The 27,542-nt window shown below is 37.6% G+C and overlaps 1 protein-coding gene across 1 annotated transcript in view; it reads left to right on the forward strand.

Annotated features, from left to right (window-relative positions):
- LOC110132250 (lysine-specific demethylase 6A-like) overlaps nucleotides 1-27,542 on the forward strand; it is a 156,186-nt gene that overhangs the window by 27,235 nt on the left and 101,409 nt on the right. The window contains exon 4 of the mRNA XM_020885462.2: nucleotides 15,510-15,559. Within this exon, the coding sequence (XP_020741121.2) occupies nucleotides 15,510-15,559 (50 nt within the window). The remainder of the gene's footprint in view (nucleotides 1-15,509; nucleotides 15,560-27,542) is intronic.

Below are 27,542 nucleotides of genomic sequence, written 5' to 3' on the forward strand. Positions count from 1 at the left end.
TGTTTTCCTCTATTTCTTTGCCTTGATCACTTAAGAAGGCTTTCTTGTCTCTCCTTGCTATTCTTTGGAACTCTGCTTTCAGATGTGTATATCTTTCTTTCTCTCCTTTGCCTTTAGTTTCTCTTCTTTTCTCAGCTGTTTGTAAGGCCTCCTCAGACAACCATTCTGCCTTTTGCATTTCTTTTTCCTGGGGATGGTCTTGATCACTGCCTCCTGTACAATGTCAGGAACCTCCATCCATAGTTCTTCAGGTAGTCTATCATATCTAATCCCAGAAATCTGTTTCTCACCTACACTCTATAATCGTAAGGGGTTTGATTAAGGTCATACCTGAATGATCCAGTGGTTTTCCCAACTTTCTTCAATTTAAGTCTGAATTTGGCAATAAGAAACTCATAATCTTAGCCCCAGTCAGCTCCCTGTTTTGTTTTTGCTGACTGTGTAGAGATTCTCCATGTTTAACTGCAAAGAATATTACCAGTCTGATTTCAGTGTTGATCATCAGGTGATGTTGATGTGTAGAGTCTTCTCTTGTGTTGTTGGAAGAGGGTGTTTGCTGTGACCAGTGCCTTCTCTTGGCAAAACTCTGTTAACCTCTACCCTGCTTCACTTTTTACTCCAAGGCCACACTTCCCTGTTATTCCAGGTATCTCTTGTTTCCTACTTATGCATTCCAGTCCCATGTAATGAAAAGGGCATCTTTTTTGGTGTTAGTTCCAGAAAGTTTTGTTGCATAAAATTAATTTGTTTAATAAGTGATTTAGCCACAAATTTTAATTGTGTGCTTTGTTTTTTGTCAAATGTAGGGAGGAAAAATATTTTCCCTTCTATCTGTGTGAGTTCCTACTTCTCACCTCTCGGTAAGAGACAGAACAAGAGCAGAAGAATAAACAGAAGTTTTTAAACACGTGTTTCTCATGTGTACATCAAAGGAACTGAGCAAACTGAATAACTCTCAGATATAGACTAAGTCATGAGTGATGCTAGTGTAACAAATCCACCTGCCAGAGTAGGAGACATAAGAAATGCAAGTTTCAACCCTGGGTCAGGAAGATTCCATGGAGGAGAAGTGACAGCCCACTTCAGTATTCTTCCCTGGAAATTCCAATGGAGTGAGAAGCCTGGCAGGCCAGACTCCACAAGTTAACAGAGTTGAACACGACTTAGTGACTAAACAAGAATAAGCTCCAGCTTCAGGGTCTCATACTTGTTGAACTGAGCTGTGAGAGTCAAGTTAGGAATCCTCAAGGTTTCATCTTTTCAGACCACTTGGCCCGTCATCTTCCTTGAATCTTGTGAGATTGCATAAAACTGGCACAAATGGAATTTGACATACAGAATATAATTTCTGTACGTTCTAAAATTTTGATTTCTTGTGAACATCTGTTTACCATCTTTTTTTCTCTAGGAGCCTTTATAATTTCTTCCCTAAAAATTCCCTGCATTTTCCCCTCTCCTCTCTCTCCATCCATGCAGTATCAGAGTGGTAGTTGGAGTGTGCATTTGCAACCTCAGATCAGTTAATAGATGGAAGTAGATTCTATGTGTTTACTGGAAGTAGATTCTGTGTGTTAACTTTCAGCTTCTAGTATTTTCACAGCTTTTTTTTTTGGCTCATGTGCTGTTTCTAAAAAATAATCGTGTAAAAATAATCCTTATGCCAAATAGACATATTTTGGGGTACCATATTTTGCGTTTCATTAATTAAACCCATGTGCAGGCTAAGTTGCTTCAGTTGTGTCCACCTCCTTGCAACCCTATGTTTTGTAGCTTCCAGGCTTCTCTATGGGATTTTCCAGGTAAGAGTACTGGAGTTGGTTGCTATGTCTTCTTTCAGGGGTACTTCCTAACCCAGGGATCAAACCCACATCTCTTATGTTTCCTGCATTGGCAGATGGGTTCTTTACCAATGTTGCCACCTGCAAAGCTCCCAAATTAAGCCTCTACTTCACTAATAGGTCAGTTTTCATTCTGGTCCCAAAGAAGGGCAGTTCCAAAGAATGTTCAAAGCACAGTACATGTGTGCATGCTGAGTCACTTCAGTCATGCTGAAGTCTTTGCAACCCTGTGGGCTGTAGCCCACAAGGGTCCTCTGTCCATGGGATTTCCAGGCAGGAATACTGGAGTGGATTGCCATGCCCTTCTCCAACAAATTACAGTACAGTTGTCCTCATTTCACATGCTAGCCAGGTAATGCTCAAAATCCTTCAAGCTAAGTCCAGCAGTATGTGAACCAAAACATCCAAATACACATGCTGGGTTTAGAAAAGGTAGAGAAACCAAAGATCAAATTGCAGCTGTCCTTGGATCAAACAGAAATCAACGAAGATCCAGAGAAACATCTACTTTTGCTTCACGGACTATGCTGAATCCTTTAACTGTGTGAACCAGAAGAAACTCTGGGAAGTTCTTAGATGGAATACCAGATTACCTTACTTGTCTGCTGAGAAACTTGTATGGAAGACAAGAAGCAACAGAACAACAAAAGACTGGTTGGAATATTGAAAAATAAATATGTCAAGTCTATATATTGTCACTCTCAACTGCTATGCACAGTAGAAGAATTGATGGTTTTAAATGTGGTGTTGGAGAAGACTCTTGAGAGTCCCTTGGACTGCAAGGAGCTCAAACCAGTCAGTCCTAAAGGAAATCAGTCCTGAATATTTATCAGAAGGACTGATGCTGAAGTTGAAGCTCCAGTACTTTGACTACCTGATATGAAGAGGTGTATCATTAGAAAAGACCCTGATTCTGGGCGAGATTTGGGCAGGAGGAGAAGGGGATGACAGATGATGATATGGCTGGATGGCATCACTGACTCAATGGACATGAGTTTGAGCCGACTTCAAGAGGTGGTGATGGACAGGGAGGCTTGGCGTGCCGCAGTCCAGGGGATCTCAAAGAGTCGGACACAACTGAGCGGCTAAACTGAACAGAACTGATGCAGGGTACATGTGAAATATTTGACTGGATGAATCACAAGTGGGATCAAGATTGCCAGGAGAAATATCAACAAATTCAAGTATGTGGACAGTACCACTCCAATGGCAGAAGTGAAGAAGAGCTAAAGAGCCTCTTGATGAAGGTTGAAGAGAGTGAAAAAGCTGGCTAAAAACTCAGCATTCAAAAAACAAAGATCATGGCATCTAGTCCCGTCACTTCATAGCAAATATAAGAGGAAGAAGTGGAAGTTGTGACAGATTTTACTTTCTTGGATTCCAAAATCATTGTGGATGTTGTTTACAGCTGTGAAATTATTCTTGTGTCTTGGAAGAAAAGCTATGACAAACCTAGATAGCAAATTAAAGCAGAAGCATCACCTTACTAAAAAAGATTGATATAGTCAAAGCTGTGGTTTTTCCAGGGTCATGTATAGATATGAGAATTGGACTGTAAAGAAGGCTGAGCATGGAAGAATCGATTCTTTTGAGTTGTGGTACTGGAGAAGAGTCCTGAGAGTCCCATGGGCTGTAAGGAGATCATACCAGTCATTCTACATCAGGAAATCAACTCTAATAATTCACTGGAAGCACTGATGCTGAAGCTGAAACTCCAATACTTTGGTCACCTGATACAAAGAGCCAACACATTGGAAACAACCTTGTTGCTGGGAAAGATTAAACGTTAAAGGAGAAGCAGGCCACAGAGGATGAGATGGTTGGATAGCATCACTGACTCAGTGGAAAATAGTTTGAGCAAGCTCTGAGTGATGGTGGAGGACTAAGGAGCTTGATGTGCCGTAGCCCATGGAGTTGCTAAGAGTTGGACATGACTTGGCCAACTTGAACAACAAATCTGTAAGCGACTTTTCATGATTGCCTTTTTTCACTCAACTGTATATTTTCAAGGATCATTCATGTTGCCCAGTGAAGTGGTACTTTATTCCTTCTGAGTTAATAATACATGGTAGGCATGTATCAGTTTTGGTTTAGCACTTCAGGTGGTTGAATAATTGATTTGTTTCTACTTTTTGTTACTGTGAGTATATTGTGAACACTGGTGTAGATGTCTCTTTGAATCCTTGATTTTAATCCTGTTTGATGTATACCTTAAAGTAGAATTGCTGGGTCACCTAGTGATTATGTTTTATTTCTTTTGATGCCACCAAATTGATTTTTACAGTGGTCGCAACATTGTATTGTCTCACCAACAGTAGGTGAAGGTTAAAGTTTTTGCATGCCTTCACCAACACACTCTCTCCACCCTGCTTCCGTATCCATCATACTAGATGTGAAATGGTGTCTCATGGTTTTAATTTTGGATTGCTTTGGTGACTGAATGTAAACGTCTTTTTATGGATGTGGTCCTTTTCTTTATATTTACTGAAATATCTTTTTAAGTCATTTGTACATTGTTTTCTTTTGTACTTTATGTTTTGTATTGGAGTATAGCCAGTTAACAATGTTGTGATAAGTTTCAGGTGGGCAGGGACTCAGCCATACATGTACATGTATCCATTCTCCCCCAAACTCCCTTCCCATACAGGCTGCCACATGGCATTGAACAGAGTTCAGTCTTGCTGTACAGCACGTCCTTGTTGGTCATCCTTATAGCCTTCTAAGTTAGTTGATTATCCTCTTTAGCATTCTATGTTAGCTGTCCTTTTCTTTCAACATGTAAAGTATTTTATGCCTGTTCTGTCTATAATTTCAAATGGAAATCTCTTGTTCTCTTTTTTCATGGGAAATTATTTCCTATTTCAGATTTTTTTTTTTTTTGGTTGTGCTGTGTACTACACAGTATCTTAGTTCCCCAACCAGGTATGGAACCTCCAACCTTTGTTGTGGAAACGAGGAATCTTAACCAGTGCACCACCAGGGAAGCCCCTTGAATTGTTTTTCCAATTTAGTAGATGTACTTTTTCTCTGGCATGTTTGAAGATCATCGTTTTGTGTGTGTTTTATGATGAGACTTGAAAGTAATATTTCTTTTTTATTTTTTTTGTGTATATCGTTTGGTTTACTCCCTTTCATTTGTAGATATGTCTTGACAAATTTATAGAAGTTTCAAACATTTGTTTGTTTGTTTCAGGTCTATCTCCAATCCTTTCAGGTTGTAGAACACAAATTTTATATTCTTGTTACTTACTGTAAGTCCTTAAGGGATTTTATCTTTATATGTTTTTTTCCCCTCTTGTTCTGATTTGATAATTTCTCATATTCTATGCATTAGTTGAGTGATTCTTAATTATACTTGTATTGTACCTTTGAAGAGATCAGCTGAGTTCTTTACTTTGGTAATTGCGTATGTCAGTTTTAGAGTTTACATTTTTTTGTTGTGCTGTTTCTCAGTAGTCTCTGCCAACTCTTCGTGACCCCATGGACTGCAGCACACCAGGCTTCCCTGTCCTTCAGTATCTCCTGGAGTTTGTTCAAATTCATGACCAATTAATGGTTAGATAGGTGATCCTATCTAATCATCTCATCCTCTGCTGCCCCCTCCTTCTGCCCTCAGTCTTTCCCAGCATCAGAATTTTTCCTAACAAGTAAGTTCTTTACATCAGGTGGCCAAAGTATATTGGTGCTTCAATTTGAGCACCTGTCCTTCCAATGAATATCCAAGGTTGATTTTCTTTAAGATGGACTGGTTTGGTCTCTTTGCTCTGCAAGGGACTCTACAGAGTCTTCTCCACCACCACAGTTCCCAAACACAATTTTTCAGTGCTCAGTCTTCTTTGTGGTTCAGTTGTCACATCTGTACATGACTACTGGAAAAACTAGTTTGACTAGATGGACCTCTGTTGGCAGGGTGATATCTGTACTGTTTAATATGCTGTCTAGATTTGTCATAGATTTTTCAAGACAGCTTTTTCACACTTATTCTTTCAACCTCATTAGGAGGCTGTTTTGCTTTCCTTTGCTTTCTGCTGTTAGACTAGTATTGTCTGCATAGGTGAGGTTACTTATATTTTTCCCTGCAGTCTTGATTCCAACTTGGGATTCATCCTTCTATTTGAGGAAGTCTGTACTTTGCCTTCCTGTTTCTGGTAAAGGTTATTTAAGGTAACACTTTTCCTTTGGAGTTTTCACGGCAGTTCTGCAGTTTTTATGTAAATGTTATCTGTCTTGCTTTTTTCCTTTTTATCTTAGTCTTTAATTTAGGGGAGAACGCCCTTTGAGAGTGCTTATCAAGTGGTGCAAGTGGTAAAGAATCCACCTGCAGTGCAGGAGACCCGAATTAAGTCCCTGCTTTGGGAAGAAAAGCAATGAAGGAAGAAAATGGCAATCTGCTACAGTATTCCCTGGGAAATCCCATGGACAGAGGCGACTGGAGGGCTAACAGTCTGTGGACTGTTTAAGTCCACAAAGGTTTGAACACAACTGAGCTACTTCACAAGTGGGGGTGTGTGTCTGTGTCTGTTCCTCCCTGCCTGTTGGCCTTCCCATGTTGCTGCCTTATTCTGCTCTAAATCTGGGCTATATGAAGTAAAGAGAATACACTAAATACACTGCAATATTATTTCTCAGGATTATATGCCTTTGTCTGTTCTTTTCTTATATTGTATTTTGTGCATTCTGCTGCTGCTAAGTCACTTGAGTCATGTCTGACTTTTTGCGACCCCATGGACTGTAGCCCACCCAGTTCCTCTGTCCATGGTATTCTCCAGGCAAGAATACCAGAATGGATTGACATTTCCTTCTCCAGAGGATCTTTCCAACACAGGGATTGAGCTCACGTCTCTTACTTCTCCTGCACTGGCAGGCAGATTATTTGCCACTTGCACCACCTGCAAAGCCTCTGAACCCACAAAGCTATCTACAAAACAGGCTCCTGCTCAGGACACTCTTGACTGCAGAACCAGATGGACATCCAGGCATGCCAGCTCTGCATACATCTTCGAGGCCATACGTGTGCCGGTTCATGATCCTGGTTCCGTGGGGGACTGGCCTGACCATCCCTCATGGGCAGACCTGGAGAACATTTCAGGAGGGGCTTCTCCTAGGGAGAGAGTGTAAATCTGGGCTCCCAGAGCTGCCTCCCCAAAGCAGGGGTCCTTCTGAGTGCCAGTCTGGTATGTGAACCTGTTCTCTCAGCAGACATGGGAGCAGGGTCTCCAGTAAGTCTTGATATAAACAGCCACTGGGTATGATGAGATGGGAACCCTCCTGCAGTTGGGCACGCATACTTGTGTACTTAATAGTATACCACGTTTCTTTTATGCTTTATTTATTTTTCTTTCTTTTCTTTGTCATTTTGATGACATCATTTCATATGCCTTTTTTACTTTTGTCAGTTCAGATCTGCTGTTGCAGTGTGTTTCTCCCTCATCATGTTGTTTTTTGATACTAAAATTTTCTTCTGTTTTCAAAATTCTTCCCTTGCAAAATTTATGATCTGACATTGTGTTAATTTTTTTCCCTTTGAAATGATGATTTCCTTCTTACTTTGATATTAACTGTTTTGAAATCCTTTGTTTGTCACTCTAGTCTCTCTCCATGACAGTTTCCATTTTCTGGTTTTGGATTTTCACTTTGTCTTCCATTTTTTGGGAGACACTTTCCCATGGAAATCTGTACGTGTTAGATGTATTTTATACCAACCATGATTGGTATTGCCTTCCTCTAACTCTCCCGAACCATACCACCCTCCCCATACAGCTTGCTGTTTGCTTGTTTTTATTTACTAATGGAATGTTTCATTACTGTTATATTTCTTGTGTGTAATCTCATTGTTTCTCAGAGGGTAGATTCTTTGCTAATGAAGCCTTCTGGTTTTAGCAGTGTTCCCTTGTTTGTTTCACTAATGTTTTTATTACATTAATTGCATGTCTGCCTGTATTTCTTGGCATTCAGATATTAACATTGACTGTTTGTGGGCTTATGGTTGTACGTTTTGTTTTATAACTATGACCTTGTTTTAAATTGTTCTTGTCTGATTAGGTTAGTTCCTGTTTTATTCCCACACGGTGCTCTTTGCACATGCAATTTTGTTTTTGGGTTTTTTTTTTTATCTTTCAGGATTGTTTACACTTTTGGACATTCTTTCATGTGTGTATCTTTTCCTAGTTCTCTTAATTTATGGTCAGTTTATAGGTTAGATATTTGCTTTCTGAGAACTACCAACCTCCCATCCTCTTAATAACGTAATTATTATAGTCTCCATTGTTTTCAACAATAGTATTGGTCTTCAACTTCTCTAATGTCTTTTCCATATAGAATCAGTTACTTAGAGACTATAACTGAGAACCTCCGCATCAGTTTTCCAGGGCTGGAGTATGGGATGGTGACCTTCTTCTCTTGGAGTGATCTCTGATTTAGTAGCAGGTGTTAGGAACCTCACCTCTTCTGATGTGGTCTCCCTCCAAGTGTGATGTAGCTAAGAGCTATTGGAGGGCAGTGTTTTTCTCTTCTGTTTGTTCTTCCATATGCCATGAATGTGAGCTTGTAGAGCACATTAGCCTGAGCTGTCATTTGCACTTGATTGTAATAAAGCTTCACAACACACTGTTGACTTGGGGAAAGAAGGATTGTCAGCCTTTTCTCTTGTGAAGGGAGATATCTAAAATTTAAAATCAGAACTTAGGCTGGTTTTTAAGGCAACATAAACTTTTTAATCCCTTTGTGTAAAAAGTATGGTTGTTGGATCATATGGTAAGAGTATATGTAAGTTATGTAGGAAACTAGTGAACTGTTTTCTTTGGTTTTATCACGTTACATTCTCTAGGAATGAGTGACAATCCTGTTCTCATTAGTATTTGGTATTGTCAGTGTTTTTGATTTTGATTTTTCTAAATAAGTGTTTAGCTTTAATTTGTCTTTGCCTGATGACATGTTATGTGATCCATCTTTTCATATGATTATTTGTCATCAGTACTTTTTCTTTGGTGAAGTGTTAAACTCTGTGGGCCATTTTTAATCAGATGTTTTTGCCGTGGCTAAGAGTTCTTCATATTTTAAAAGAAGATACATTTATTATTTTTCTGATCAGTGTGCATTAAATTTAAATCTTCTTAAGCAGCTATGAAAAATATGTTCAAGAAAATAAAATAAATATGGGAAATTAAATTTGTAGGTTTCTATGATGTTGTTGTTGTTCAGTTCCCAAGTTGTATCTGACTCTTTGCAACCCCGTGAACTGCAGCACACCAGAATTACCTGTTCTGCATTAACTTCCTGAGTTTGCTCAAACTCTTGGCCGCTGAGTCACTGATGTCATTTAACCATCTCATTCTGTGTCATCCCCTTTTCCTCCTTTCCTGTCTTTCCTATCATCAGGGTCTTTTCCAGTGAGTCAGCTCTTCGCATCAGGTGGCCAGAGTATTGGAGCTTCAGCTTTAGCATCAGTCCTTCCAATGAATATTCACAGTTGATTTCCTTTAGGATGGACTGGTTGGATCTCCTTGCTGCCCAAGGGACTCTCAAGAGTCTTTTCCAGCATCACAGTTCAAAAGCATCAATTCTTTGGCATTCAGCCTTCTTTATGGTCCAACTCTCACATCTTCTGCTTTGTAAACCTATGCTTAGTATAGAATATAAACAGAAAAACTGAAGTATTACTGATAATGCTAACTGAAAAATTTTACCATAAATCTGAATACATGCATTTCAAAGTTTCACTGCTAGGAATTTTGTTAAAATCACTTTAATCACTGATAAAACTGATCATTGATTATGTATTCATAGTCTGTGAATCATTGACTATGTATTTGGTTGAACAAAGGTTTGTTTGGTGTTTTCCATAGGATGAGATCTATCAGTACTTAGTGTCTTTAAAAAGTTCATTTGAAACCGTTTTATTGGGTTGTACTGGACAGCTGTCATATCAGTGTGCATTGAAAAAAAGTACACAAAAGCCACTTTATTGAAGATGGAAGGAAGAAAGCAACACTTCGGGCATATTCTGCTTTATAATTTCAGGAAAGAAGAAAGTGCAACTGAAACACAAAAGATTCATGCAATGTGTGGAGAAGATGCTATTAATAATCAAACTTTTCAAAAGTGATTTTTGATGTTTCTTACTGGAGATTTCTTGTGGAGCATTCTCCACATTTGGGTAGTTGAAGTTGCTAATGGTCAAATCCAAGACATTAGTTGAGAACAATCAGCATTATACCCCACAGGAGATAGCCAACATACTCAATGTATCAGAATCAGCTGTTGAAAATCATTGGCACAGGCTTGCTTATACAAATTGCTTTGATGTTTGGGTCCCACATGAGTTAAGTGAAAAAATCCTCCTGACTATATTTCCACCTGCAATTTTGTACTGAAACGTCACAAAAAAACATGAACCATGATCAGCCACACCAGAGGTTGGTCTTCAGGTAAACAATATTTTGTTGTGTATGTGATGAAATTAGAAGGGAGTCCTTTATTATGAACCTCTTCTGGAAGATCAAATGATTAATTCTAACAAGTGGTGTTCCCAGTCAGATCAACTGAATGCAGCACTTGATGAAAAGCATCCAGAATTAGTCAACAGAATGCCTGATCTTCCATCAGGATAGCAGGAAGACTGCATGCTTGTTGAATGACCAGACAGAAATACAGCTTGCCTGGGAAGTTCTGATTCATCCACCATGTCCATCAGACATTGTACCTTCAGATTTCGTTTTTTCAGTTTTTACAAATTTCTTTTAATGAAGAAAATTTGAATTCTCTTCGGTATGTAAAAAGTTCCTAGAACAGTCCCTTGATCAAGAAGATAAAAAGTTTTGGGAAGATGAAATTATGAAGTTGCCTGAAAAATGGCAGAAGATAGTGGAATGAAACAGTGAATACATTGTTCTATAAAGTTCTTTGTGAACATGAGAAATGGATTTTTTATTTTTACTTAACCAGAGGAACTTTTTTGGCCAACCCCACGTAATCTGATATAATCTGGAAAATACTGGATAATCAACTTTTAAATAAATTTATGTCAGGATAAGGGTGACAGTTCTGCCAGGCTGTGAACCCCAGAGCTCCCATACTAATTCCTGGAAGCAGAGACTACTGTGTCACACCACTTTGTGGTAAAACAAATGCTAAGTTTTCATACTTTGCTGTAGGAAATTGTCAGTTGTAAATACTCAAATAGTTGTAGAAATTCGTGTTTACCAAATGCATTGTGTAGGAACTGACTATATAAAAAGTTTCTGTGTAATTTTCCCACAAATTCACAAACTTGTAGGAGAATAGATATAAGGAATTTCTAATCCAAACATGTTGTAGTTACTAAAGGGGTATACACACATACTAAAAAGTTTTGCTTACAAAATGTACGAAGTATAAAAGGGATATTCTTTTTGAATAAAGTCAAGAAGTGCCTATTACCTTCTTTTTTATGAACTCTATAACTGACATGAAGGTAGACTTAAATTTACTGTCTACTCCTGTGACAACCCCCCCCCAAAGAAAAAAGATTAAAAATTTGATTTGTCTTACTATATACTTGAAAAAAAGGAAATGTAAAAGTATTAGTCACTTAGTAATGTCCAACTCTTCATGACACCATGAACTGTAGCCCACCAGACTCCTCTGTCCATGGAATTCTCCAGGCAAGAAAACTGGAGAGGGATGCCCTGTCCTCCTTTAGGGGATCTTCCCAACTTAGGGACTGAACCTGCATCTCCTGCATGGCAGGTGGGTTCTTTTTTTTAATTAATTTAATTGGAAGCTAATTGCTTCACAGTATTGTGGTGGTTTCTGGCATACATCAACGTGAATTTGCCATGGGTGCACATGGGTCACCCCATCCTGAACTGCCTCTCCCACCTCCCTCTCCACCCCATCTCTCTGGGTTGTCCCGGAACACCAGCTTCGAGTGCCCTGCTTCATGTATCAAACTTGCACTGGTCATCTATTTCACATATGGTAATATGCGTGTTTGAATGCTATTCTCTCAAATCATCCCACCCTCACCTCCCACTGAGTCCAAAAGTCAGTTCTTTACATCTATGTCTCTTTTGGGCAGGTGGGTTCTTTACCATCTGAATCACCGGGAAAGCAAGGCCAACCTGGACCTCACTTAACACTTGTCAGCCATCAGTTGAGATGTAATCATGAAAGATTAAAATTGCCTTAAAAAGGGTTGTGATATCAGTTATCAGAGCACTGTGATTTCAAGGATCCTTTCAGTATCAGAGTTTGCTTTCTCTGTCATAAATCTTTCCAGTATCATCAAAAACCTCATTAACAGCTTCTGAAGCATCTTGTTTTCTTGACTTTTCTCTTTTCTTTATATGTATCAGTAATTGGTGACTGAAGATAGGTTTGAATTACCTTTTCCATAGTGTTTCTGTTGTCATCATGCCTGTTGCTACTCTTTCCCCTTTCAAGACATCATAAGTACAGATACTGTTATTACAGTAAAAGATCAGACCAAAAGATACATCAGCCTTCTTATCCATGATTTTTTATCTTAAAGCTTTGATTTTGTGCAGTTTGAAAATAATATACCTCAGTGTAGTTTTTTGCTGTGTACATTTTACATGCTTGGTATTCTTTATGTTTCCTGGATCTATGGCCTGTTGCCTTGTTTTAATTTTGGGGAAATTCTCATTCATTTTTGCAAATAATTCCTGTAGTTTCTTTATCATTTGTTAGTATCATATTTCTTTATCTTTTTTTAGTAACACAGTTATACCTTTTCTGATTGTCCCACAGCCCTGTGTATTTTTTTTCTCCCCAGTGTTCCCCTGGGGAGAACAGGGATTCTTTTTGAGAACAGGGAGAACAGGGATTGTTTTTTGATAAGTCCTCTATGTCAGATATTCTTTCTTCAGCAGTATACACCACCTACTGATCTCATCTTTTTTACAGTGTTTCTGATCTTTAACATTTCTGCTTGAAAGTGTTGTCCTTCATGTTCTCTACTTACATTGTTTCAGCATTCTAGTAGACTGTCCACTTTATATATTTTTTAGATATTCTTCACATATTAGTTGTGGTTGCTTAAATTCCCTGATCTAATCATTTCAGCATCATTGTCACATCTGGTTCGGATGTTTGCTGTGCCTGTTTCTGCTCTTCCTCCCTCTCCTTCCTTCTCTTCCTCTTTCATGTGGGTTGTGTGTTGTAGTATTTTCTTGATATCTGAACTTGATATACCAGGCATAAAGAAGGTCTGTGAATAGGCCTTAACTAATGCTGTACAGAATGTTGGCATAGAGAAAGTGTCCTCAGTCTCAGTTTTTTAGTTAGTCTGTGCCTTTGGAAAGTGAACTACATAAAAATTTCTTGCTTGTTTTCTTCTCTCTAGAATAGATAGCATGATTGGAGTGGGCTGGAGTTGAATGTCTACTTTAAATTTCTCGATTGTTAAGAAGAACAGAATGCTCTTGGATATTTAAAGTTGTTCCTTTTTCATAATCAACAAGGACCTACCATATAGCACAAAGAATTAACTCTGCACAGTGAACTCTGCTCAGTACTCTAATAACCTTCTGGTTCCCAGGGGGAAGGATGGGGGAAGGGACAGTCAGGGAGTCTGGGATGGACATGGACACACGGCTGTGTTTCACATGGAGAACCAGCGAGGACCTGCTGGACAGCACAGGGAACTCTGCTCAATACTCTGTGATAACCTTATGGTCACCAGGGGGAAGGATGGGGGAAGGGATGGTCAGGGAGTCTCGGATGGACATGGACACACTGCTGTATTTAACATGGAGAACCAGCAAGGACCTGCTGGACAGCACAGGGAACTCTGCTCAATGTCATGTGGCAGTCTGGATGGGAGGGGAGATTGGGGGAGAATGGATACATGTGTATGGATTGCTGAGTGCCTTTGCTGACCCCTGCAAGTATCACAACATTGTTAATCAGCTATACCTCAATACAAAGAAAAAAGTTTTAAAAAATTGTTCCTTTTTCCATTATTTTCTCAGAAGCTTGTGGCCATTTTTCTCAAACATTATGGGAATCTTATTGGGCCCCTATAAGTCTCACAGGGTTGTGAGTCACAATGTTGTGGGGCTACTCCTCTGTATGGGAGCCCAGGGATTTTTAAATTTCAAGCATACTACAGTGAATTTTTGTAGCCTCACCCTTGTTTCTAGGTTAGTTTTCTCAGTGAATGACTGCTCTTGTACCCTGTATTAGCTTTAGTCTTTTAAATTCTTGTTGTAAAAACAAATATTTTAAGTCATTTTGTTCTTAGACTTAAAATGGGAGTGTAGTATATGAGCTGATTGCCATAAATACTAGTGTCTTTTAAACATACATTTGGTTATTTTCAAATTCCAGTTATTCTGACTTTATGATAGTATTTGAAAAAGTGATTTTCCCTCATTAAACATTTTTTCCCTTAACTCTATGTAGTTATTTTCATGAACGGATACTCAATAATGTTTTTGAGACTGGAGGGAAGATATCCGAAATTCTTAAAAATGTTTGTCCAAAATAGGGAAATTTTCAGTGGTAAAGTACCCACATAAAATCTGTTCTTCCTTTTTTTACTGCAGTATTCTCATTTTACTTTGACTTTAAGGCAGTTTTCATTCCTAAGTATATTTTACTCTAAACGTTCTCCCTTTGGAACTTTAACAAATAAATCAAAAACATTTTTATTTCCCTGGAGTGATATGGAGTTTCCTGTTTTTAGTTTTAAAAAATTCTCCCCACTAACTCTAATATGCTTATGTGACTTCATATTGACCTTTTTTCTTATATAAGGCCTTTTTTAGGCAGACAGGAGCCTTTTTTTATGTCATTAGCCTTTTAATGCCTTTAGATGATTTAGAGAGCATGGGAATAGCCATCTTGTAATGAAATTGAAGCTAGCAGCTCAAGGTAGTGTTGCTTCTTTGAAGGGAAGCACCAGAAACAAGAGTTTGTTAGAGCTGAGGTTTTGTTTTTCTGGAAAGTGATGCATTTGGAGAAAATGCATTATGTGTGTAAAAACAGTCTTAGAAGCTTTCCATGAGACTTGGTTGATAAAAGACAAGTGAATTAAATTGTCAAGATTTAACATTTTTGGGGGCTTCCTTGGTGACTCAGTGATAAAGAATACCCTGCCAATGCAAGGCACACGGGTTCAATTGCTGAACTAGACAGATCTCACATGCCTTGTGGCATTTAAGGCCATGTGCCACAACTGTTGAGCCTGTGCACTGCAGCCTGGGAACTGCATCTAATGAAGCCCATGAGCTCTATAGCCCCTGCTCCACAGCAAGAGAAGCCACTGGAATGAGAAACCCACACACAGCAACTAGAGAGTAGCCCCTGCCTTCTAAGCTAGAGAGAAGCTCATGCAGAAATGAAGAGCCACCACAACAATAAATAAATAAATATGTAAATAATTTTTTTCTAAAGAGATGGAGCTTCAAATAGTAGATTTTTACATTTAAGTGCAAGGATCCGATTTGATGATTGTTTATATACCTGATCTCCTGTAGGTTATTTTTTCTATTACAGTTTATTTCTGTAGATGATTAAGTTGGTAGGGCATGAACTTTAAAGATTTACTGTGTTTAATAGTCCCTGTTTTGCTGAGAGGCAGGACTGATGGGCAGTTTATATTAAAATGTCTGTTACAAATTTTTGAATAGGATGTAATTTGACTAATAAGTATTTTTCCTTTTTCAGCATTATCTGCATATCAGAGATACTACAGTTTGCAATCTGACTACTGGAAGGTTTGTACACATTTGAATGCCAATTTTGTTTTCTTATTTTGGGGCAAAGTATTAACTATACTAATTTTAAGTAGGAAATGTGGTAAGAGAGAATGGTATTATTTTGTGCCAGCTGTTTTGTGTGAGGGTAGTGTTCTTAGTAACTACATTTTTGACTAATTAAAAAGACATAATGGTATTATTTTGTGCCAGCTGTTTTGTGTGAGGGTAGTGTTCTTAGTAACTACATTTCTGACTAATTAAAAAGACATTCTACTTGACACTTTAATAAACAAATTTAAAGTATCGAGCTTAAAGTTTGTAACTAGAAATAATTGAAGGGTTGATGGTGGTGATTCTGAAGATTACTGAATCAGGCTGTTAAAGCTAAGAATCATTTGTGTCATTATTCTGTGTCACAAAGCAGATATATCTTATAATAGGTTATAACCTATAATATCATACAGTTACAATGGGGATTATTTATAAAGAGTGTTTTGTTGCCTGGAAGGGAAATTTTAGATTACCCAAAGACTTTGAAAACTCCCATGTTGATCCTAAGCCAGTAAAAGTGTTACTGGTTTTTTGAAAGCACTTGGAGTAGAAAGAAATAGTTAAATATGAAGCTTTATTTAATCTGAAAACATTTACATAAGTTTATTTAAATTCACTATTATTCTATTTTTGATGATAGTATTAAAGAAGTAGGATTCATCTACTGTAAAACTCCCATGTGAAGGGTACAGTTTAGTGATTTTTAATATATTCACAAAGTTTGTGTATCCTTTACCACAATGAATTTTAGAATGTTTAAAATATTTTTAGCATTCAAAAATGAGACAATTTATTCTCTCTCCCAAACCCCATGATCCCTGTCCAAAGAAATTATTAATTTACTTTGTATTCTATATGTTTGTCTAGTCTGGAATGACTTTTAGAAAAAGATGTTTTCAAGGTTTATCTTCATGGTTGCGCATGTCATTAGTATTTCATTCCTTTTTAGGACTATAACTTACAATTTATCGATGCTCATTTTGTTTCTTTCATTGTCTGTTGATGGCCATCTGCTATCTTTCCTCCTATGTTATAATGAATCACACTGCTGTAAACATTCATATCCATTTCTTTGAATACATATTTTCATTCTTTTTGGAAACATACCTCAGACTTGAATTAGCTGTGCTTTTAACTTTTTGATGATATGTTGACTTAGACTGATTATACCATGTTACATTCTGATAGTCAGTGTAGGAAGAACTCATTTTGTTATTCTTGCCAGTACTTGTTCTGTCTTCTCTAAATTCCACCATCCTAGTGGGTATAAAATGGTTTCTCACTTTAGTTTTTGTTTTCATTACCCTAATGACTAGTAATATTTGAAAATCGTTCTGTTTGTTGTTTAAATCTGTTTAGATTCTTTGCTCCTTAAAATTAAGTTGCAGTGTTATTTCTATATCCAGTTGAATTGCTGAGGTTTTTCTCATTCTCCGTTATTTTTTCATGTTTAATAAAACATGTGCCTCTTTGAGGCACAAAAGTTTTTAGTAATGAATTCCCATGTATTATTTTTCTCCTTTTTGCTTCTCCAACATGTTTAATACCATGCAAGTTACAAAGATTTTTCTTCATTTTTTCTTTCAAAGCTAAATCCAAAAAAGGTTTTCTCTCCTACTTTTAGCTTCTTGATTATTTTAAATTAATTTATTTTTGTACGGTATGAAGTAAGGTTTCAACTTAATGTGGTTGTCCTAACAGCAGTATTTTTTAGAAAGAAAATTGTTTCCTCAACAGTGGTCTTGATAGCATAGTCACAGGTTTCTTGCCTGAAAATGTTTGGTTTATTTCTAGACTTTCGCTTATATTTAGGATTGTTTCTGTGTTGGTTCCATACTTTACTCCAGTATTCATGGGCTTCCTTGCTGACTCAGACAGTAAAGAATCTGCCTTCTGTGCGGGAGATCTAGGTTTGATCCCTGAGTTAGGAAGATCCCCTGGAGGAGGGCATGCAACCCACTCCAGTATTCTTGCTTGGGAAATCCCATGAACAGAGGAGCCTGGTGTGCTACAGTCCATGGGGTTACAAAGAGTTGGACACGACTGAGTGACTAAGCATCACTGAGTAACACCACACTTTACATCCTATTTCTTTTAATCATAGTTTGATTTATTAATTATTCAGGAACATATAGTTTAAATTCTACATTTTTCTAGTATTTAAAAACCATCAAAGAATATGTTTTATATTATTTTTATATTTATATTATTTCAACTCTTGTTTTTACTCAGATTTCACTTGCAGCATACCATTTATTCTACTTTGGGGAATAAGTGCATGAGAGGGATATGTATATTCAGTCTTTATTTGAAGTAGTCTTTAAATATTTGTTAAGTTTGGTGGGTTATAAATTTTGAGTTATCTATTTTCTTCATCTTCTTCCCTATTGTTCTGTCTGTGTTGAATGAGATTGAAGACTCCAGCTGCTGCTGATTTGCTTATTTCGGGGTTGTTTTTATAGGTTTTGTGTCATATTTTGTTCAGCACATGGGTCTTTTAGAGTTGCTGTATATTTGGAGACATAACTGACATAAAATTTTAGGAGGTAAAATTGACAAAAGTTTTAAACTTTAAAGTGCTGTAATGCCGTTTGTCTAAGATATGGTGTGTTGGTGTGATGCCTTTATAGCAAAGCATTCAACACTGTAGCATTAGCCAACATTTCCATCATGTAGCCATGATTACCATTTCTTTTTGTCTTGAGAACATTTAGGATTTACCATCTTAACAACTTTCGGATTTAAAATACGGAGATTAATTCTTTTATGTCCTCCATTATTTCTATTAACTTTCTTTTGATTTTGAAGAATTTTGTTTAAATTAGTATAGCCATTCCATAACTTTTAATTATTGTTTTCATGATGTTTTGTTTTTCACATTTTCTGTTTATAGAGTCTATATTTTTTAATCTAAACAATGCCTCATAAAGACAGTATATGGTTGGATCTTTTAATTTTATCAAGTCTGATAATTTGTGCATTCTGATTATTTAATCCAGTTTTGTTTAATGTAACTGTTTTATACATCTGCCATTGTACTTAAACTATTAAGTAGTTTATTATTACTTTTTTTAAAATTAAAATTTATTCTTTAATTTATTTTGACTGTGCTAAATATTTGGTTTTTTATAGGCTTTCCCTAGTTGCAGCAAGCAGGGGCTACTCTTTTTTGTGGCACATGGGGTTCTTATTGTGGTGCCTTCTTTTGTTGCTAAGCATAGGCTCTAGGGCTCATGTACTCAGTAGCTGCAGCTCCAGGGCTCTAGAGCACAGACTTAGTAGTTGTGATGCACACTTAGTGGTTTATGGGATCTATCAAACCTGCATGTCCTGCATTGGCAGGTGGATTCTTTATCATTGAGCCATTAGCCATTCTTTTTGTTCTATTCTTGCTTTACTGCATGAAGCAGATTTTAAAAATATAGCCTAACTTATTTATACTTTTCATTAGTGTGTTACTTTCTCAGTGTTTGCACTATCACTTGACATGGGCTCATTAATAAATTTATTTGAATTTATATGAATTTATATTACTTTAGTTCCTGTGAGATAAAGAAACAGCACTCTTACAGAGCTTTTGTACCCTGTTCTTTTATTTGTTACAGCTTCAACAGTTACTTGTGTTATGTGAAAGTTATATAATAGTACATAGTTATAATATTAATTTATGTGATTTGTTGAGCTGTAAAAATGTGTGTTCAGCTTTTGTATTTTAGCCTTTTAAGTTCCCATTTTTGTTTCTCTATTTTTCTCTTGTATATTTGAGTTACCATCTAGAGTCTTGTCTGTAGTCCACTTAATTCATTTGTTCTGTCATTAAGAATAACTTAATACTGTATATTTTTGACTTAATAATACAGTTATATGAAGAGTGCTTACATAGGTTTTAAATCAGTTAGACATAATGAGGAAAAAATTGCAATTTGCTGTGTCCCATACCTGTATACCTATAGACAGTTACATCCTTTTTTGTCTTTGAAAAACTAATACATGCATTTTGTTGTTGTTCAGTCACTTAGTTGTGTCAGACTCTTTCCAGCCCCATGGACTGTAGCACACCAAGCCCTCCGTCCTTCACAATATCCTGGAACTTGCTCAAACTCATGTGCATCGAACTGGTGATGCCATCAACCACCTTGTCCTCTGTTGTCCTCTTCTGATTTCAGTCTTCCCCAGCATCAGGGTCTTTTCTAATGAATTGGCTCTTCCTGTCAGGTGGCCAGAGTATTGGGGCTTTAGCATCTGTCCTTGGAGTGAATATTCAGGGTTGATTTTCTTTAGGATTGACTGGGTTGATCTCCTTGCTGTTCATGGGTCTCTACAGAGGCTTCTCCAGCACTTCAGTTTAGAACATCATTTATTCTGTGCTCAGTCTTATTTCTGGTACAACTCTCACATCTGTACGTGAGTACTGAAAGAACCATAGCTTTGACTAGCTGGACCTTTGTCAGCAAAGTAATGTCTCTACTGTTTAATACACTCTTAGTTTTGACATAACTTTTCTTCTAAGGAGCAAGCATCTTTTAATTTCATAGCTGCAACCATTGGTCACCATCTGCACCATTTTGTAGTTCAAGACAATAAAGTCTATCAGTCTGTGCATTGTTTCCCCATCTATTTGCTGTGAAGTGATGGAACCAGATACCATGATGTTTGTTTGCCTGTTGAGTTTTAAGCCAGCTTTTTCACTGTCCTCTGTCACCTTCATCAAGAGGCTGTTTAGTTCCTTTTTCACTTTTAGATTTAAATAAACAGGGTGACAGTATACAGTCTTGACATACTAGTTTCCCAATTTAGAACCAGTTCATTATTCCATGCCTGGTTCTAATTGTGGCTTCTTAATGTACATACAGGTTTTGCAGGAGGCAGGTAAGGTGGCCTGCTAGTCCCATTTCTTTAAGAATTTTCCACAATTTGTTGTGATTGACACAATCAAAGGTTTTAACATTGTCACTTACGTAAGCCTAGAAAATTTCTTTAGAACTTTTTGTAACATTTGTTGTAAGATGAGTATGTTTACAGTGAATTCTTTCTCTCTCTTATATTTATTTAGCCTGCATAGTTAAAAGCTCTGTAGGTATTCCCTAATGGCTCAGATGGTAAAGGATCTGCCTGCAGTGCAGGAGGCCCAGCTTTGATCCCTGGGTTGCAAAGATGCCTTGGAGAAGAACATGGCAATTACTCCAATATTCTTGTCTGGGGAATCCCATGAATAGAGGGCCCTGGTGGACTACAGTCCCTGGGTCACAAAGAGTGGGACATGACTGGGTGACTAACACTAACCAAGCCTTCGTAGTTAAAAGCTCTGCTGAGGTGGAAGATTCTTGATTGACAGGTGTATTCTTTGAGCATTGCCTTTGACCATCATGGTATGTGAGGAGAAATCAACTTTTAATCTAATTATTGGATTTTTGTTTTGTTTTATAGGAGATTTTTTTTTTTCTTACTGTTTCTAGCATTTTCTCCTTGTCCTTGATCTTCAGCATTTTCTACTACAAACTGTGTCTGAATCTCTCTTCCTTTATTCTGATACGAGTTTTAGTTGAACTTACTGACTTACTGGTTGAAGTTTTGTATGAAATTTCAGAAGTTTCTGGCAGTTAGTTATTTTTCTTTTTTTTTTTTTCTGTCTTTTCTCTCTTTTGGCCTTCCTACTGCACATCCATTGGTATTCTTAATGGAAAGGGAATATAGGAGAGACTCTTCCCAACCACATCTATCATTGTTCAACAGGACTCATGATATATTTAATAGAGTTCTGCACAGAATCAGCACCTTGGGCTTTCATCTATGATTTCCCAGTGCCCAGTGTACCAGGAACAGTAACTTTTAAGTTCCTGATATGGTACCATTCTGTGACATGTTCATGGCAGCTACTGAGTGCTAGATTTATTACAGTACACTGCTTCCATTATGTAAGTGTCATCATTTTGTCCACATTAAGAGAGAAATGTACCAGGATAAGATTTGCACTGGGTAGTCTATAAAGTGACATCTGTGTAGTTACAGAATACCTTTAATTTCATGGTAATCCACTTAGTGTTGCTATAAACTGAGGAATTTCACTGGAAAAGAAGTACAACAAAGGACCCCAGAGGTTATAAATTTCAGTGACATGCTCCTCATGATCCTGATAGAAGAGTCGAAATGTCTTTTGCATGCTCAGTCCCTTGAGAAAAGATTTTTTTTCTCTCTTTTTGTCACTTTCGAGCAGGAGCTCCACATTTCAGTGGCTGAGTACTCCAAAACCCTTCTCCTGTCAGTACAGTAACAATTTATAGTGATCTCCGAGCATCACCATTTGCTTCACCAGGAAATTTATAATGCTCTGAATTGGTGGTGTTTTTTATAATAGGTATGTTGTCCAGCAGGTAAAGTGGAAATGAAAATGGCACCACTGACTGTTAAGTAGTGACCCAGTAGGAACATTTTTCTTTTTGGTACCCACAACTTCATTCTGGAATGCCTTAGAGGTATTTTTTCTAAAGGAGAAATTTTCCCGTAGGGGATAAAAATAACAATTCCTTTGAAGGGGATGTCAGAATGATCAAATAGCCTTTTTCATTTTCATGCTTGGGTATCATCAATCAAGGAAGGGAATTACCGTGCCGTCTGTTTTTCTTGTTTTTTGACAAAGGAGGGTAGGAATTAAAGAGGGAATACTATTAAATGCTACTGCTATTAGGGAAAGGCTGAAATGATGCTTTTGAGCTGTGGTGTTGGAGAGGATTGTTGAGATCCCCTTGGACTGCAAGGAGATCCAACCAGTCCATCCTAAAGGAAATCAGTTCTGAATATTCATTGGAAGGACTGATGCTGAAGCTGAAACTCCAGTACTTTGGCCACATGATGCAAAGAACTGACTTCTTGGAAAAGACCCTGATGCTGGGAAAGATTGAGGGCAGGAGGAGAAGGGGACAACAGAGGATGAGAAGGTGAATGGCATCACTGACTTGATGGACATGGGTTTGGGTAAACTGTGGGAGTTGGTGATGGACAGGGAAGCCTGCGTTCTGCAGTTCATGGGGTCACAAAGAGATGGATCCAACTGAACGACTGAACTGAACTGAACTCAATAAAAAATTGGGCTCAATTATAATTACAGCTGAACAAGTAGCAATTTATAGCCAAGGAGCCCTGTGAAGGTCAGCATATGAAAAATTACTTTAGGAAATAACAAGTCTCTTTAGGCTAAGCCATCCTTTATTTAAGATTGATTAGGTATCACCTGGTAATAGTGGAAGATGGGAAACCTCAATTAGGTATTATAGGCATTCATATACACAGGATGAGGCACTTTTGCTATGCCCAGTTAGTGTTTTTACTGAGGATGTTAGAAGGAATTGGGCAAATGTGCCTAGGAACAGTTTCAGGAATCTGAGTAAACCTTGTTTGCACTGTTGTTTAATGATCTGAAGAGACATCTTTCTTAGAACAACACATAAGTTCATTTTTTGTTCTATAGCCTTTTGTACATTTAGGAGAAGCTGAATCATCTGTTGAGTCAGATAGTAGAAATAACATTGTATAGTGCTAGGCAATAAGCATTTAAGGAGGGGTACCTTTTGTGAAAATAACAAACACAAAGAGTAAATGTTAAAAATGTAGATGCTGATGCCAGAGGACAGTTAATCAAGATTTAAAAATGCTAGACTCAAAGACAGTAGAGTATTGACAACAGAAACAATACATAGAACTACTAGTTGGAGTTGTGATGACAGAGTTTATGACAGAGTCTGCAATAAGCACAAAGCTTGTTCATTTATGTTATGGTAATTTCTTTGAAATTTATTTGATGTTGCCTAGCTATTATGGGAAATAGATGGGGAAAAAGTGGAAACAGCTTCAGACTTTATTTTTTGGGGGGCTCCAAGATCACTGCAGATTGTGATTGCAGCCATGAAATCAAAAGACGCTTACTCCTTGAAAGGAAAGTTATGACCAACCTAGATAGCATATTAAAAAGCAGAGACATTACTTTGCCAACAAAGGTCTGACTAGTCAAGGCTATGGTTTTTCCAGTGGTCATGTATGGATGTGAGAGTTGGACTATAAAGAAAGCTGAGCACTGAAGAATTGATGCTTTTGAACTGCAGTGTTGGAGAAGACTCTTGAGAGTCCCTTGGACTGGACAGTTTATCCTAAAGAAGATCAGTCCTGAATATTCACTGGAAGGACTGATGCTGAAGCTGAAGCTGCAATACTCATGAGTTGACTCATTGGAAAAGACCCTGGTGCTGAGAGGGATTGGGGGCGGGAGGAGAAGGGGGTGACAGAGGATGAGATGGCTGGATGGCATCACTGACTCGATGGACATGAGTTTGAGTAAACTCCAGGAGTTGGTGATGGACAGGGAGGCCTGGCATGCTGTGGTTCATGGGGTCACAAAGAGTCAGACACGACTGAGCAACTGAACTGAACTGGGCTGGGCTCTCAGAGATCTGGGTAAAATGCAGTTTTAACTGCATTATTCCATGTCAGAATGGAGAAAATTTGGAAACATACTGAGATAGGCATTGGTCCTATCACTTCATGGCAAGTAGATGGCAAAAAAGTGGAAACTGGCAGATTTTATTTTCTTGGGTTCCAAAATCGCTGTCGATTGTGACAGGAGTCAGTAAATTAAAAGGACACTTGCTCCTTGGAAGAAAAGCTATGACAAACTTAGCATATTACAAAACAGAGACATCAGTTTGCTGACAAAAGTGCTTATAGTGAAAGCTGTGGTTTTCCCACTAGTGTTGTATGGATGTGAGAGTCGGACCATAAAGAAAGCTGAGAACCAAAGAATTAATGCTTTCAAACTGTGGTGTTGGAGAAGATTGTATGTAGAGTCCCTGAACAGCAAGGAGATCAAACCAGTCAGTCTTAAAGGAAATCAAGCCTGAATAGTCATTGAAAGGACTGATGCTAAAGCTGAAGCTCCAGTAATTTGGCCACCTGATGTGAAGAGCCACCTCACTAGAAAAAAACCTAGAGAAGAACTAGAAAAGAACTGGGACAGATTGGAACCAAAAGGAAAAAGGGTGACAGAGAAGGAGGTGTTTGGATGATACCACCAATTTTATGGATGTGAGTTTGTTGCAAACTCTTGGAGATAGTGGAAGACAGAGGAGCCACTAGTGCTGTAGTCTGTCAGGATGCAAGCAGTCAAACATGACTTGAAGACTGAACAGAAAAAATATGCCAATTATTGGAGGAATTCACTATATGTCAAGGAGTGGCAAACATGCAAGACTGAATCCAAAACGAATGCTGTATAGTTTTCCATTGTAAACATTTTTTCAATGTTTACGTTTCAATGGAAACATTTTTTTCATTTCAACATTTTTTCCCACCATCTACTTTATGAGGAAATCAGTCAGTACAATTTGTTTATAAAATTAGTAGTTTCATTAAATTTTGCCTGATTACTTACATAGGGGTGGCACAAATGCTTTATTGGTCACAAATGTCTTTTGAATTTGTTTCCTGGGACTTTTCATAAGAAATCTCAGATTAGACTTTTAAAAGTCCCTCATATTCAAGGAAATCAAGATAGAAACTCAAAAGCATAATTTTGCCTTATATGTAGCGATTTGATTGAATTCCTTTTTCTAATGTTCTCAAAATATCCTAAGGTTTCTGAGCTTTCCAGTAAGTGACCTTCCTTACTAGTCTGGTAACCTATGCAACCTGATTAGCTAGGTTCAGGCCAGTTTTTCCAGAGGGTTTTATAAGCAGTGGCTTCATAGTTCCAGTCTCTTGGATTATGTAATTTCAGTGCACATGTTATTCACAAACATTTAACTCAGAAGTTTAGTATTATAATCTGTGTTTTCAATAGGGTCATTTTTAAGGAAGAGAGAGTCTTTTTCATTTTTTAAGTTTTTATTGAATTTGTTATGTTTTGCTTCTGTTTTAAGTTTCAGTTTTTTGTCTGTGATCTTAGCTTGCTGATCAAGGATCAGACCCACACCCTCTGCATTTGAAGGTGAAGTTTCAACCAGTAGACTGTCCCACACCACTGGACTGGAGTCTGGGAAGTCCCAAACAGATTCTTTTTAAAACTGTGCAAGTCATTATATTCTCATTAAAAATAAGTATACTGGGACTGTGATGCCACCACAGAGCATTCCTGTCTCTAGCTGACTTCCAGAAAAGAATCAAAGTGTAACAGTAACTGTAACTTAAGAAGATCGTGGCTGAAATTCTGTTTAGACTTTATTTGATAAGGAAACTTATTAGCATATGATATATTGATATAGTAACTGGACAATGATGGCATAGACTGCTGTGAAGGTTTTGTTATTCACGGAATACCTTTATCATAATCCTTCCAGTGTACCTGATGGTTCACTTCCCTTGGAAGAAGTAACAGTCAGTTGTATAATTACATACTGTTTGGTTATGTGTGTCCAGTGGTTTTGATTAGATGGTCAGGGACATGGAAGGAATTAGATTGAAAATTGCTCAGATTTGGGGAAGAGAAAACATATTTTAGCTTCTCTGAATGAAGGAGAAAACATAGGTATCTGTGTTTCATGTAAAGTACTCAGCAAAGGGTCACCTCAGCTGAGAATCATTTTAATAATGGATATAATGACTGGCTATATAAGTAGCTGTCAGCCTCTTTTCCTAGTCCACTGTGTCATCACTCATTGGGCTAATGAGTAATTTGAATATAGTGGCAAGGATATAGGCTATGCACTGGTCTCAGCAACATGGATTTCATTCACCAAAACTGCTCTGCCTATGGCCACTGAATGTCCAACTTGTGAGCAGCAAAGTGAATTCCCCATGTGGCACCATTTTCCAAGAGATCAGCAAGTTCTCTGATGATAAATTGATGACATTGGACAGTTTCCACCATGGAAGGAGAGCATTTTGTTATTAATAGAATAGATGCATAACATTTATAAAATATATGGTGTACATCATAATGACTTAATGAATTTCACATATACACAAATAGTATATATATGTATATGTGTGTATGTGTGTACATATGTATATGTAGAGTATAATGATAACCTAAATAAATTTGGCTAACATCCATCAGCTCATATAGCTAAAGTTTTTTTCTATAAGAAAATATAATCTCTCAGTGATATTCAAGTATATGGCACAGTATTGGTTACAGGCATTACATTCCCTTGATTTACTTATTACTATTATTTTTAACTTTTTGTTTACCTTCATTCAGTTACTTCCCGTTCTTCTCTGCAATCACCAATTTGTTCTGTGAGTTTGCTTTTTTAAGAATTCCACATGTGAGATATTAATGTGTCTTATTTCTGAATTGTTTCGCTTACCATAGTACCCTCAAGATCATTTATTTTGTAGCAAATTGGAGTTTTCTTCTTTTCTGTATCCTGTTTATCAGGATAAACAGTATTCTGTTTATCTGTGTTTATGTATCACATTCTCTTCATCCATCCATGGATACTTAGGTTGTTTCCATGCCTTGGCTATTATAAATAATGGTATATAATGAAACCTTGTGAGGTAGATATTTTTTTCAGCTAATGACTTTGGTTTTTAATTAACTATATCCAAAACTGAAATGTTGATCATGTAGTAGTTGTATTTTTAATTTTTTTCAGGATCTTCCATGCTATTTACCATAATGATTATACAAATTTATATCCTCAGTAGCTGTGTATGGTTCAGCTCAGTTCAGTTGTTCAGACATGTCCGACTCTCCGTGACACCATGGACTGCCACATGCCAGGCCTCCCTGTCCATCACCAACGGCCAGATCTTACTCAAACTCATGTCCATCGAGTCGGTGATGCCATCCAACCATCTCATCCTCTGTCATCCCCTTCTGCCAACTTTAATCTTTCCCAGCATCTGGCTCTTTTCCAGTGAGTCAGCTGTTTGCATCAGGTGGCCAAAGTATTGGAGCTTCAGCTTCATCAGTCCTTCCAATGAATGTTCAGGACTGATTTCCTTTAGGATGGACTGG

Source organism: Odocoileus virginianus, unplaced genomic scaffold, assembly GCF_023699985.2.
Source record: "Odocoileus virginianus isolate 20LAN1187 ecotype Illinois unplaced genomic scaffold, Ovbor_1.2 Unplaced_Contig_32, whole genome shotgun sequence".
NCBI lineage: Eukaryota > Metazoa > Chordata > Mammalia > Artiodactyla > Cervidae > Odocoileus > Odocoileus virginianus.